At 42.1% G+C, this 14,974-nt stretch overlaps 2 protein-coding genes across 3 annotated transcripts in view; one reads left to right on the forward strand and one right to left on the reverse strand.

Moving 5' to 3' along the window:
• Nucleotides 1-14,974, reverse strand: part of LOC101108155 (zinc finger protein 420-like) — a 43,602-nt gene that overhangs the window by 10,827 nt on the left and 17,801 nt on the right. Inside the window, exons 3-4 of one of the 2 annotated variants that reach the window (XM_015099959.4) lie at nucleotides 8,102-8,706; nucleotides 6,842-6,896 (exon numbers count right to left, since the gene is read on the reverse strand). The gene's annotated coding sequence lies outside the window, so the exon portion shown is untranslated. The remainder of the gene's footprint in view (nucleotides 1-6,841; nucleotides 6,897-8,101; nucleotides 8,707-14,974) is intronic. The other variant, XM_060398517.1, reaches the window with a different exon arrangement.
• Nucleotides 7,712-14,806, forward strand: LOC121816431 (uncharacterized). The gene is made up of 4 exons (XM_042231384.2): nucleotides 7,712-7,762; nucleotides 7,852-7,907; nucleotides 8,431-8,829; nucleotides 14,103-14,806. Exons 1-4 carry the CDS (start codon nucleotides 7,712-7,714, stop codon nucleotides 14,410-14,412), a joined length of 816 nt encoding a protein of 271 aa, XP_042087318.1. The 3' UTR covers nucleotides 14,413-14,806.

The following is a 14,974-nucleotide window of genomic DNA, read 5'->3' on the forward strand; positions in this document are numbered from 1 at the left end:
TTCTTTCCTTTGAAGCTGGTAAGTTTTTAATTTTGAGGAAGTCCAATTTATGTATATTTTTTTTCCCTTTGGCTGCTTATACTCTTACATTTAGGTTGATGGTGCATTTTTGTGTGTGGCATGAGGTACCATGAGCCTGTGATAAATATTTCACAAGTGCTATCTTGACTCAACACTGATGTTATGGCTAAAAACTCTCACTTCCTCTTCACAGGAAGTTGGCTAAACACCCTCCTTATATACTTCTCTTATCAAGGTCTAACACAATATAGCTTTGCTGGGCTACCCATGGATACCTCAGTAGCCTTGCCATTGTAATTTTCACTACATCTACCTTCTTCCACAAGCACAGGTATGACATTATATGGATGACCTCCTCCATAAATGGAGATTCATTTAACATGCTCATTAAGGACGTAAAAATACTCACAGAAGAGCTTACAAAAAGAGTCATAGGCCATTGCCTCATGCGTAATGTAAAGCCCTTACACTGTGGTAAAATTCCTGAAAAGTATTGGTAAAACTGGACAGCTCTATCCCAGACACTGTCCATAAACTGCTGTGAAATCTCTCAGGGACCATAAAGTCAAGTCTTATTCAGGTCTGGAAGCAACATATCTCCTTACTGACAAATTTTAATCTCACTGATGCTGTTACTTATAAACCATCCCACCGTGAAAAGAACTCATCCAACAAAAGGCTCCACAATCTCTTCAAATTAAAATCAGCAGTCATTCCTGTTAGTGGCCTCAGAGACTGCCTCTTTGTAGAGGCCACAGCAATCTCTCATGCCTCTGGACCAACTATGGCGTCCACCTACAGGCTAATGATGCAAGAAACTGTCCCCCTTTGGCCCTATGCTGTACATCATTAGAGTGACAACTGCTGGCTAGATGCTAAGGTCTCTTGGAAATAAAGGCTTTCAAAGACCCTAAGCCTGGGAATCGCTGAACCAAGATGCCTATTATGCCTTGGATCATAGAATCGGCACTCTCACAAGCTAAGTGCAAGTACTGAGGCCTCCTTGATGCATCCTGTAGGTGTAGCCAAATTCTAGGCCTCTAGAATATTCCATTTACAGGAGGGACTGGTCTTCCCTATCCCTAGTCCCTTGCTGGATGTGATGGTGCTAGAGGAAGTCACCCTTCCCCCAGAGTCCTTGACTAGGAATCCGCCTGGCATTAACTGAGTAGACAACAATGGCAGTTCACAGACTTTCTGGACAGCACCACCACCATCATGAGTGATGGAAGTCAGTGGAATGTTGCTGCTTTCCATCCCTTAACTACCATGTTCCCCATAAAGGACAGGACCCAAGGGGCAGAACAAGGGGTCAAACTTTAGGAAGTCATCTTTGCACAAATGTCCTGACCAACAAGTGGTTCTATCTGCATATTTTTACAAACTCTTGGGCCACTGCTTAAGAGTTTCCCCTTTAAGTGTAAAGAAATCAGGGAATCTCTTACCTTACAGATACTGAAACATAAATCAAAGTCACACATCTCTGCATATACAAGGCCCTTCCAGGACAATCCTGATTCCCTTCTGAGTTCCAGACATTACTGACAGTGACCAAGGCACACATTTAACTTCTCATAATACACAATGCTGGGCCCCTGGGAAAGGCATTCAATGGAACTTTCATTTCCCAATAGGTCCCAGGCAGCGGGTGTACTTAAGAGACATAATGGTCTCTTTCAACAGCTCCCTTTTAAATGGCAGTGTATAAAAGGACCCCCTACATGTGTCTCTCTCTTACCCCAAGCCTTAATCTCTCCTAATTTAAGGCCCACTGGGTGACTCACATCTCAAAGACACTTTAGGGAACTTCCTTATCACTATTTTCTGTCTGGAGCCATGTTAGGCATTACTGACAAAATGGAGGCAGGGCCCCAACCCCCTCTCCTCATCTCGCAGGCATGGCCCCAGGATGAAGGAGTTAGGCCTTGTGATTCTGCCTTGTTCTTTCCTTTCTTCAGCTGAGTTGGCTGCAAAGAATGTTAAGGTGCTTGAGAGAAGCATGAGAAAGCACAAAGCCTTCTACAGTTGTGCCCAGAAAATAATCTATAAAATAACCATTGACATTTGTTCAAGGATGTTTACAAAGAATGTTCCAGGATGAGCACATAGGCCACAGCTTGAGGCCAGGGGAAGGATTATTATCTGAGACCTGTTTGTGAGGGGAATGTTTATGGCAAAAGAAGTTTGCCAGTTTAGGGTTTAGGAATAATTAAGAATAGCTAGAAGCCTTTTTAGGAGATAGTGATCTTAAGATGCTAGGGGCAAACAGGATTTAGAAAGATAAGAAATAAACTGAGGAATGTGACATGAGTTACAATGTAACCACAAGTTAAGTATAGGACACATAAGAGAGAAAGTAGATAATAGATAGTAAAGCCAATTCTGATTCGCTGAAGCAGGAACTCTGTAGGACAACAGTGATTTCTGGAGACAATAAATCTGGGTGGGGAAAACTAAAAATGTCAAACCTCTGACCTAATGCTTTTGTCAAAGTATAAAAGAAAACCTGAAGCTTGAAATAAACATGTAGTTCCATACTATAAGTCAGAGGCTACATTATCATCTGCCGACACCACTCACCCCTTCAGGCTGATTTCCTGGCTGCTGGAGCTGAACTCTGGCAATTTTCTATATTTAGAAGGGAATATGTCTCACCCTCCACACACATGAAGACATCACATATGAACTCTTTTAATAATAAAGTCTCCCTCTATCTTTATGGATTTTTCAATACTGCTGTCATTTCATCAGGGCTGGAAGTCAGATAGAGGGCACATACTCTCTTCAGACTCATTAACTGTCCCATGGGAGAAGCATCTGTCTACCTAGTATGTGATCCATTTGAGCCTAACTTTCCCTCCCCAGGAAACCTTGCCCAATATTTGGATTATAAAGGTTTGGAAATAAATCTGAGCTCTCTTTCTGATCCGTTCCAGCAAATTCAAATCAGTGCTCCTAGGTTAAGCCTCTTAATCTACAGGAAATACAGAAAAACATGTTAATTATACAGTGGGAAACTATATGGAACAAATCACCTAGTTTCTTACAAATACATTGCAAGCAGAGAGAGACAAAGGAGAATAAGAAATCATGGTTTCCAAAAAAGACTTTACTAGGAGAGTTATAAATGAATCATAAAACATGGGTCTTATCTGAATCCAGATTCAAAGAAACCTCAAAAATTTCCAAAGTTATTTGCACCGTTCAGTTCAGTTCAGTTGCTCAGTCATGTCCGACTCTTTGCGACCCCACGGACTGCAGCATGCCAGGCCTCCTTGTCCATCACCAACTCCCAGAGTCCACCCAAACCCATGTCCATTGAGTTGGTGATGCCATCCAACCATCTCATCCTCTGTCGTCCCCTTCTCCTACCCTTAATCTTTCCCAGCATCAGGGTCTTTGCAAATGAGTCAGCTCTTCACATCAGGTGGCCAAAGTATTGGAGTTTCAACTTCAACATCAGTCCTTCCAATGAATATTCGGGACTGATTTTCTTTAGGATGGACTGGCTGGATCTCCTTGCAGTCTAAGAGAATCTCAAGAGTCTTCTCCAACACCACAGTTCAAAAGCATCCATTCTTTGGCACTCAGCTTTCTATATAGTCCAACTCTCACATCCATACATGACTACTGGAAAAACCACAGCCTTGACTAGACAGACCTTTGTTGGCAAAGTAATGTCTCTACTTTTTTATACACTATCTAGGTTGGTCATAACTTTCCTCCCAAGAAGTAAGCGTCTTTTAATTTCATGGCTGCAGTCACCACCTGCAGTTATTTTGGAGCCCCCCAAAATAAAGTCTGACACTGTTTCCACTGTTTCCCCATCTATTTGCCATGAAGTGATGGGACCGGATGCCATGATCTTAGTTTTCTGAATGTTGAGCTTTAAACCAACTTTTTCACTCTCCTCTTTCACTTTCATCAAGAGGCTTTTTAGTTCTTCTTCACTTTCTGCCATAAGGGTGGTGTCATCTGCATATCTGAGGTTGTTGCTATTTCTCCTGGCAATCTTGATTCCAACCTGTGCTTCATCCAGCCCGACATTTTGCATGATGCACTCTGCATGTAAGTTAAATAAGCAGGGTGACAACATACAGCCTTGGTGTACTCCTTTTCCTATTTGGAACCAGTCTCTTGTTCCATGTCCATTTCTAACTGTTGCTTCCTGACCCGCATACAGATTTCTCATGGGACAGGTCAGGGGGTCTGGTATTCCCATCTTTTTCAGAATTCTCCACAGTTTATTGTGAGCTGCACAGGCAAAGGCTTTGGCATAGTCAATAAAGCAGAAATAGATGTTTTTCTGGAACTCTCTTGCTTTTTCAATGGTCCAGTGGATGTTGGCAATTTGATCTCTGGTTCCTGCCTTTTCTAAAACCAGCTTGAATATCTGGAAGTTCACGGTTCATGTATTGTTGAAGCCTTTGAGCATTACTTTATTAGCATGTGAGATGAGTGCAATAGTGTGGAAGTTTGAGCATTCTTCGGCATTTCCTTTCTTTGGGATCAGAATGAAAACACCTTTTCCAGTCCTGTGGCCACTGCTGAGTTTTCCAAATTTGCTGGCATATTGAGTGCAGCACTTTCATGTTTGCCCTGAGGGGAAGTCTAAGTACTGAGAGGGTAACAGGCAGGAAGGCCAGGGGTCTCCAGATGGAGGAAATAGCCAGCAAGTGTCAGACATTTTTATCTCTCTTAAGCAGCAGGAGGAAACAAACTCTATACAAATTTAAAAGGAGGTTTTTCTTAAAATTCTGTGTTGCCATAGTGACACCTGGTTTCACCTGAAGTTAACCAATGCCTTTTTCTTATGGAAATGTTTGTCTTAAGCTATGTTAATATACTATACATTTACCCCAAACTCTGTCTTCAATTTGGTTCCTCCTTTTGGCTCAGAACCTACTTGACAAACCAGTATGTTATACTCAGATATTGTTCCTCTAATCTATGTAAATGAAACTATTTGTACGGTGATCTGCCCTTCTTCAAGATTCAAGTTAATCATTTTATGGCCCAAGATAAACCACTTGGTGCCAAGATTATCCCAAAATGCATCTTATGGGTGAGGGGCCTGGTGCCATTCTGAGTTTTGAGACATTCCTTTCTTTCATTAACAGACTGCTGGTGACTATGTAATATCCAGCTGAAGACTAGCAGGGGGGGTACTCTTTCTGCCTCCTTCTGATGCCTATGTCAGAAGCTTTCTCTATCTCCTTTATACTTTAATAAAACTTTATTACACAAAAGCTCTGAGCGATCAAGCCTCGTCTCTGGCCCCGGATTGAATTCTTCTCCTCTGGGGGCCAAGAATCCCATCGTCGTGATTCAACAACAACCTTTCAGTACTAACTGGACATCTGATTATTAAACAAGTATTGTTTACTTTAAGGGAAAATAATGGTATTGTGATTAAATTTTTAAAAAGACTCATCATTCTCATATACACTGAAATGTTAATGCCTGAAATCATACATATTTGAAAAATGAAGGCATTTGCTTCAGAATAACAGTGGGGTGGGCAGCCTGTGTGCATGCTAAGTTGCTTTAGTCGGGTCCAACTCTTTGTGACCCTATGGACTGTAGCCCACCAGGCTCCCCATCCAAGGGATTCTCCAGGCCAGAATCCTGGAGTGGGTCCCTCCTCCAGGGATCTTTCTGACCCAGAGATCGAACCCTTGTCTCTGCCATCTTCTGCACTGGCAGGTAGGTTCTTTACCATGAGCACCACCTGGGATGCCCCTGGGGTGGGCAGAGGTATAAATTAGACAAGACTGGCTATGAGTCAATCATTACTGGAGATGAGCAAAGGATGGTACATAGAGGTTCATTAATATTTTGTCTATTTTTGTATAGTTTGAATTTTTCAAAATAAAAAGTTAAAGAAAATGCTGATCATGGATCAGTGAATTGATTTTACCACACACACACAAATAAGGAAACAACCCCATGGTTTGAAAAGCTCTACAATAGCACATTAATAACTTTCTTAAGTTTTCTAACAACCAGAAAAGCACCTTGAAGAAAACATAAAATCAGAAAAAATTAATTAGTAAAGTGATGACACAGCCTCTCTGAGGGAAAATATAGCAAGAACATTTAAAATTTAAAGTTCACACGTAAGTAGGCCCAGAAAGTGGCATTCATCCTACCAACAAACTTCTCAAATGAGCATTTACACAAGGATATTTATCCCATCACTGTTTACAATAGCAAAAGACTGACAAACACTTAAAAGTTAATAAGGATCAGTTTTTTAAATTATAGAAGTATGAAATACAGTTCAGCTATAAAAAGAGAGTAACCCTTCAAATACTAATGTAGGTAGAGGATCCCCCTGAAAGTACTCAAGACACTGGTCACACTGTTTGCCTTTGAAGTGGGAAATCTACATGACAAAAGGCACAGCTGGGAGAGAGAATTCGCTGAACACTCTTTTGAACATTTTAAATACTTATAGTATCATCTCTTAACAAACCTGAGAAGAAAATACTAAAAGAAATGCTTCAAGTTTCACTCTGTGGGATTTATTGTATTTCTTCAAAATTCATAGAAAAGGACTAAGCATACAGGTGGTATTAAAATATTTGGCACATCAATATGGGTACCTCAGGTTAAAAGGAGAGATATGGAGTGGAACAGCTTCTTTGGGTCCATTCCTCTACCCTTCCCCCAACCCTGATTAATTACTCTTTGGAATAGCAAGGCCCAAGAACCAGATCACTGAAAGGATCCTTGCTGTGGATTTTCAAGATATAGAAAAATAAATCCTGAAAATCCAGAAAGCAATACAGATACAAAAAAGACAAAAACAACTTACCTTAGATAAAATGCTTGATTGTCCAACAGCTGCTCTTCCCTTGGTCTCTGGTCACCTGTGTAAGAAAAGTTGGTAAGAATTAAAAAATCTTCAGACACCAAGCCTTTCTTTCAGGCAAGACTGATTTGTTAGAAACAACATCTTCTATTCCCCTTGCCCGACCCCCATGCTCCTGTTTTGCTCAAAGTTTTAATTTCCATTTCAGGGTCCAAGGATTTGTTAACAAAAGAAACCACTCAAACAATTTCAATATTTAATAGAGAATTATCTAACTTACTTTCAATACACAATCCTTAAAAGAAAAAAAGAAAACCGGAAACAGTAAAACTGTAACAGCATATACATCATCTACTTGGAGTCTACTAGCATCCAGAACCAAACAGCACAGGGAAATCCCCTCTAACAGCAATCTGGAGTCACAGTTTCGAAACAGTCCCCGGCGGTGCGTTCAACCCACTGGTGAGAATTCAAAATTGCAGTTCCTGCTTATAATTTCGGGGGAAAACCGATACCATCATCAGTTTGCTAGCAAGTTGCAGCTCTGAAACTCAATCTTTTTTACAATGCCGTTTATTTATCTAGCGAGTCAAAGGATTTCGTTAACGCGGGGTTAACGAATCTCAGATCTCCAAGGACTCAAAAATCCCAAGACCCGCTCCCTATCTTATCTATGTGCCCCTCGGCTTCTTTGGAACAACCGGTGCACTGTGGAACGGGCATGTAGTAAGGGCAGTGTGCTGGCAGGTCAGAAGCACTGCTTTCTTGTCTCTGAGGTCTGAACAAGACTACTTCCATTTAATTTCCCTAACAGCACCCTCATTCCTGAATTTTAAAAGACACTCAGCAGAAAGTTGGTGAGTGACTTGAGCAATGACGCCCTCCCTTTCCGGGAACCAGGGTGGAAGTGGAGAATCCCCACAGGTTCACCCGGTGGATTACTGAGGGGCGAGATTGAAATCTTACTACCTCCGTTTCTGTTTCTGGCTCTAAAATTCTTATTCTGCGATCAGGTCTCTGACTTGAAGACAAGTTCTTTACTTGGTCATTCGCGCAAAGTCACACAACCGTACTGATGGCTGAAGACACAATTACCACTCTCGCAAGTGTTCACACACAAAATCATGCAATCTCATAGGCACATCACGTTACACACACACACACACACACACACACACACACACACACACACACAGAGGCGCGCTAACGCCTGAGACTCTAGACACGGCCGGTCTCTGCACCGCGGCTCAGACAGCGCCTCACCTTCAGCTTCCCCGGCGTCCTGCAGGGTACCAGCGAACAAGGTAGTTTCACACTCCGCCCTCCCCACGCCGCAGGGCCGCTCAACTGATTTAAATACAGCAGCGCTGAAAACTTGGTAGGAAGTGGCGTAACACCCGCAGGTTTCTGGGAAATGTAGTCCAACACCGAAAGACCCGAGAGAGCCTGCAATCCAGAGCCCTCTTCGAGCCCTCCTCGGTACCTTAATCCTGCAAGGGTATCAGGCACGATCTGTGGTCCTCCGCTGACTCCCGAGGGCAGGGAAGGGTGGGGGAGAATCACTCCGTTCGGCTGTAGTTCAGACTGTGAAGAGGACCCTCCACGGGCATTCTGGAGGGAAGCTTATTTCCGCCATGGGGACTTCTGGGACTTGCAGTGTGTTTAAGAGCCCCAGCTCCAGGAGTTCGTGATGGACAGGGAAGCCTGGCGTGTCGCAGTCCATGGGGTCGCAAAGAGTCGGACTTGACTGTGAGACTGACCCCTAGAACTAAGAGCCCCAGAGGGCAGAGTGGCATCGTCCTGTCCTCAGTCCCAGCTTGGGCGGGGCTGCGATGGGTGCCGCCAAAGAGTACTAGAGTCCGAAGGTCCTGGCAGGTGGAGGGGAAGATAGAGCAGATTCTGAGGAAACGGAAGGAGAGGAATCCCCAGGCACTAAGCGCAGCCTGGCCTGTTGTAGGAGGGCATGAGAAGAGTGACCCTTCAGTGCTGGTGTGAGTACATTTGCTTCAGTTTGTGACCTTGGGTGGAGTGGGGTTGGTGGTTGTGTAGCTGTTCCTGAGACAGTTTTTTTTTTTTAATTTATTTTTAATTGGAGGATAATTGCTTTATAATATTGTGTTGGTTTCTTCCATACATCAACACAAATCAGCCCTAAGTATATATATGTCCCCTTCTTCTTAACTTTCCCAACCCACCCCCTCCCCATCCCACCTGTTTGGGTTGTCACAGAGCACCAGGTTGAGCTCCCTGCCATCCTAAGCAAATTTCACTGGGTATCTAATTTTACATATGGGTAATGTGTATGTTTCAGTGCTACTCTCTCAATTCGTCCCACCTTCTCCTTCCCCTGCCTGAGAAAGTTTTTATGATTTTTTTAAGTGTTTAAATACTCTTTGAACATAACATGCAAAAAAAAAAAAAAAAAGTGCCTAAATCATTAGAGTAGAGCTGGGTGAATTTTCTTGCATTTCTTTTCCTTTTTTGATGGTTTTGTTCACTGCCTCCTGCAGAGTATTATGAACCTCTGTCGATAGTTTTCAGGCACTCTAACTACCAGATCTAATCCCTTGAATCTATTTGTCACCTCCACTGTATAATCATAAGGGATTTGATTTAGGTCATGGCTGAATGGCCTAGTGATTTCCCCCTCTTAGTTAGACTGAATTTTGCTATAAGAAACTGATGATCTGAGCCACAGCCAGCTCCAGGTCTTGTTTTTGCTTAAATCAAATCCCTTATGACTATACAGTGGAAGTGACAAATAGACTCAAAGGATTAGATCTGATACAGTGCCTGAATAACTATGGATGGAGGTTCGTGACAGTGTACAAGAGGCAGTGATCAAGACCATCCCCAAGAAAAAGAAATGCAAAAAGGCAAAATGGTTGTCTGACAAGGCCTTAAGAATAGTTGAGAAAAGAAGAGAAGCTAAAGGCAAAGGAGAAAAGGAAAGATATACCCACTTGAATGCAGAATTCCAAAGACTAGCAAGGAGAGATAAGAAAGCCTTCCTCAGAGATCAATGCAAAGAAATAGCAGAAGACAACAGAATGGGAAAGACTAGAGATCTCTTCAAGAAAATTAGAGATACCAAGGGAACATTTCACACAAAGATGAGCACAATAAAGTACAGAAATCCTCTGGACCTAACAGAGGCAGAAGATATTAAGAAGAGGTGGCAAGAATACATGGAACTATGATACAAAAAAGATCTTCATGACCCAGATAACCACAATGCTCTAGGTGATCACTCACCTAGAGCCAAACATCCTGGAAAGCAAAGTCAAGTTGTCATTAGGAAGCATCACTATGAACAAAGCTAGTGGACGTGATGGAATTCCAGTTGAGCTATTTCAAATCCTAAAAGATGATGCTGTGAAAGTGCTGCACTCAATATGCCAGCAAATCTGGAAAACTCAGCAGTGGCCCCAGGATTGGAAAAGGTCAGTTTTCATTCCAGTCCCAAAGAAAGGCAGCGCCAAATGTTCAAACATTTGGCAGTAGAATGTTCAAACTACGGCACAATCGCACTCAACTCACATGCTAGCAAAGTAATGCTCAAAATTCTCTAAGCCAGGCTTCAACAAGTGAACCGTGAACTTCCAGATGTTCAAGCTGGTTTTGGAAAGGGCAGAGGAACCAGAGATCAAATTGCCAACATCTGCTGGACCATTGAAAAAGCAAGAGAGTTCCAGAAAAACATCTACTTCTTTATTGACAACACCAAAGCCTTTGACTGTGTGGATCACAATAAACTGTGGATAATTCTGAAAGAGATGGGAATACCAGACCACCTGACCTGCCTCTTGAGAAACCTTGCAGGTCAGGAAGCAACAGTTAGAACTGGACATGGAACAAGAGACTGGTTCCAAATCAGGAAAGGAGTATGTCAAGGCTGTATATTGTCACCCTGTTTATTTAACTTACATGCAGAGTACATCATGCACAATGCCGGGCTGGATGAAGCATAAGCTGGAATCAAGATTGTCAGAAGAAATAGCAACAACCTCAGATATGCAGATGACACCACCCTTATGGTAGAAAGTGAAGAAGAACTAAAGAGCCTCTTGATGAAAGGGAAAGAGGAGAGTGAAAAAGTTGGTTTAAAGCTCAACATTCAGAAAACTAAGATCATGGCATCCGGTCCCATCACTTCATGGCAAATAGATAGGGAAACAGTGGAAACAGTGTCAGACTTTAGTTTTTGGGGGCTCCAAAATCACTGCAGATGGTGATTGCAGCCATGAAATTAAAAGACGCTTACTTCTTGGAAGGAAAGTTATGACCAACCTAGATAGTGTATAAAAAAGCAGAGACATTACTTTTCCAACAAAGGTCTGTCTAGTCAAGGCTGTGGTTTTTCCAGTAGTCATGTATGGATGTGAGAGTGGACTATAAAGAAAGCTGAGTGCAGAAGAATTAATGCTTTTGAACTGTGGTGTTGGAGAAAACTCTTGAGAGTCCCTTGGACTGCAAGGAGATCCAACTAGTCCATCCTAAAGAGATCAGTCCTGGGTGCTCATTGGAGGGACTGATGTTGAAGCTGAAACTCCAATACTTTGGCCACCTTATGTGGAGAGCTGACTCATTGGGAAAGACCCTGATGCTGGGAAAGATTGAAGGCAGGAGGAGAAGGGGATGACAGAGGGTGAGATGGCTGGATGGCATCACTGACTCAATGGACATGAGTTTGCAAAAACTCTGGGATTTGGTGATGGACAGGGAGGCCTGGCATGCTGCAGTCCATGGGGTTGCAAAGAGTCAGACATGATTGAGCAACTGAACTGAACTGATATGATAGAGCCTCTCCATTTTCAGTTGCAAAGAATGTAATCAATCAGATTTCAGTATTGACCGTTTGGTGACGTGAATGTGTAAGGTTATCTCTTGTATTGTTAGAAAAGGGTGTTTGCACTGGTTTGTATGACTAATGTGTTCTCTTGGCAAAACTCTGTTAGCCTTTGCCCTGCTTCATTTTTTACTCCAAGGTCAAACTTGCCTGTTACTCTAGGTATCTTTGGACACCCTACTTGGACAAGTTCCCAAGATGAAAGGTTGTTGCTGAGCTGTGAAAGACACCGAGATTCTTGGCCTCTGGAGGAGAGGAATTCAATCTGGGGCCAGTCATGAGGCTTGATGGCTCAGAGCTTTTGAGTGACAAAGTTTTATTAAAGTATAAAGGCAATAGAGAAAGCTTCTGATGTAGACATCAGAAGCGGGCAGAAAGATTGCCCCCCGCTAGTCTTTGGCAGGAAGTTATATAGCCAGTCGCAGGCTGCTAATTAGAGAAAGGAAATGTCTCAAACTCAGAGAGTAGCACCAGGTCCCTCACCCACAACATACATTTTGAGATAACATTGGCACAAGGTGAGTCATCCTGGGCCATAAAATGATTGACGTGAATCTTGAAGAAAGGCAGATTTCCAAGCAAATATATAGTCTCATTAACATAGCTTAAGAGAACATTTCCATGAGTAAAACATACTGGTTTGTCAAGCACGTTCTGAGACTTAGGAGAACGGACTTGAAGAAAGATAGCATCTAGGATAAATACATAGTTCATTAACAAAGTTTAAGAAAAATATTTCCATAAGAAAAACACATTGGTTAGGGCAAGATTTGAGAAAAGTTAAGTTCAGGTGGAACCAGGTGTCATCATGGCAACAAAGAATTTTAAAAGAAACCTCCTTTTAAATTTGTATAGAGAAGGGAAAAAATTCTGACACATGTAGTTTGTTTCCTCCTGCTGCTTAAGAGAGAGATTAAAAATGTCTGACACTTGCAGCTTATTTCCTCCATTTGGAGACCCCTACCCTTCCTGCCTGTTACTCTCTCATGGTGTTAAGGAGTGTTTTCTCATTTCATTCTTTTACATGTAGCTGTCCAGTTTTCCCAGCACCACTTATAGACTGTCTGATGCTGGGAAAGATTGAAGGCAAAAGCAGAAGGGGGTGTCAGAGGAGTAGATGGTTAGACAGCATCTCTGACTCAATGGACATGAATTTGAGCAAACTCTAGGAGATAGTGGAGAACAGAGGAGCCTGGAGTGCCACAGTCCATGGGGTCTCAAAGAGTTACACACAACTTAGTGACTGAACCACAACTTTCCTCCATTATATATTCTTGCCTTCATTGTCATAGATTAGGTGGCCACAGATGTGTAGGTTTATCTCTGGGCTTGCTATCCAGTTCCATTGATCTATATCTCTGTTTTTGTGCCAGTACCATACAGTTTGATCACCGTAACTTTGTAGTATAGTCCGAAGCCAAGGAGCCTGATTCCTCCAGCTCTGTTATTCTTAAGACTGCGTTTGCTATTTGGAGTCTTTTGTTTCCATGTAAAATGTTAATTTTTTAAAAATTCTGTGAAGAATGCCCTTGGTAATTTGTTGGGGACTGCATTGAATCTGTAGATTGCTTTGGATAGCAGAGTCATTTTCATAATAGTCATTCTTTCAATCCAAGAACATGGTATATCTCTCCATCTATTCTTGTCATCTTTGACTTCTTTCGTCAATATCTTAGTTTTCTGAGTATAGGTCTTTGCCTCCTTAGGTAGGTTTCCTCCTACATTATTTTATTCTTTTCAATGTGACGGTAAATAGGACTGTTCCCTGAATCTCTCTGATCTTTTGTTGTTAGTGTATAGGAATGAATCTCTTGCTTTTTCAATTGAAATCAGTCCCTCTGACTTTTCATTTTGCTTAACTTTCTCTGCCTCTATAAATTTAGAAGAAAGTTACCTATTGCAGCCTTGAAGGGATGTTCTTATGTGAGAATATCCCGAGAGATTCTGCAGGTACCCAATGCCTTTGTTTGGAGAGCTGGATTTTTCATGGGCACAAGTAATATCTTTCTTTAGGGTGTGCTGACAGCTATAACTCTTGTAGGAGGTGGGGTTGGAGATGGAGGGGCTAGAGCTTGGGTCGGGAGTAAGGTGTCCTCGGCTCAAGAGTTGTCACTGCCCTACTCAGGGCAGAATTTGATCCCAGGTTGTTGGAGCAGAAGTCCTGAGGGTCAGACCCAAGCTAGTTCTGTTTTATGAACCATGCCCCTCACTTCAGGCTGGGGGCCCTGGAGCAAGAGGGCCTTGCAAGGGGGCCCATGTCAGCTACAGAGGTCTGAGCTGTCTCCAATGTGCTGCCCATGCACACACCAGCAATTGCTTCCCTCACTCTGTTTAGATAAAACCTTGAGTGCTGGCAAAGTTCATCTTAGTCTTTCCAATGCAGTCAATTTTTCCCCTTCCCTATTTCTTCAACAGAGTGCTGGAATCTCTCCTCAGGAAATCTGAACATCTACAAAGTGTCTCTCACCTGTGGGTGTCTGCTGAAGTCAGCACTCTCCAGGTTTACCTTAAGTGCAGCCAAGAAGGACTGGGGCCAGTTTATAGACTCCTGCTGGTTCAACAGCCCATATACCAAGAACTATCTGCCTATTACATGATATACACATGTGGGCGAGACTCCTCTCAAGTCCACTGGGCTATAGTGCTGGATCCCACAACAACTTCAGAGGCAATTTGTTTGTGGATATATGCCAAGTTTACTTGTGGGCATCTTATGCCACTATAAGGCTAATATTATTTTTCAGTGTTCAGATTTTTATGAAAGAGCTATCCTATTTTTTAAAGTTTTATGATTTACTTTTGCCTTCTTAAATTTACATTCTTTATTCTTCATTAAGATGAATCATTCTTGTTCAATAAGGGATACATGTTGCTCAAACTTTGCCTATGTTCACTTACATAAATGTCTTTTCCTCGTAATGTCTTTGATGTTGAATAAGGTAGAGATCACCGTTCAAACTTTTTCCATAAATAACAAAGACTGAGAAGATAATAATGATGATGGCTAAATTAACCAAGTATTTATTATGTGATAGGCACAACTGTAGAATCCCCATAATTTGCTTCAGAACCACACTAATTATGACCACAGTACCATAAACACATCACATATGCACATAAAAGGATCTGGAAGAATGAGCAAGTTAGTTAATGCTGGGGAAGTAACTAAGTTCAGGGATGTTAGCCAAAGGGAAGTAAGATTTTACGGATGATGTATAAATCATGTAAAGCAGAAGAGATCCACACATTATCTTGAAAATGAACAACAAATAAAGCAGACACATTCA

This window comes from Ovis aries, chromosome 14 (assembly GCF_016772045.2).
Source record: "Ovis aries strain OAR_USU_Benz2616 breed Rambouillet chromosome 14, ARS-UI_Ramb_v3.0, whole genome shotgun sequence".
Classification (NCBI taxonomy): domain Eukaryota; kingdom Metazoa; phylum Chordata; class Mammalia; order Artiodactyla; family Bovidae; genus Ovis; species Ovis aries.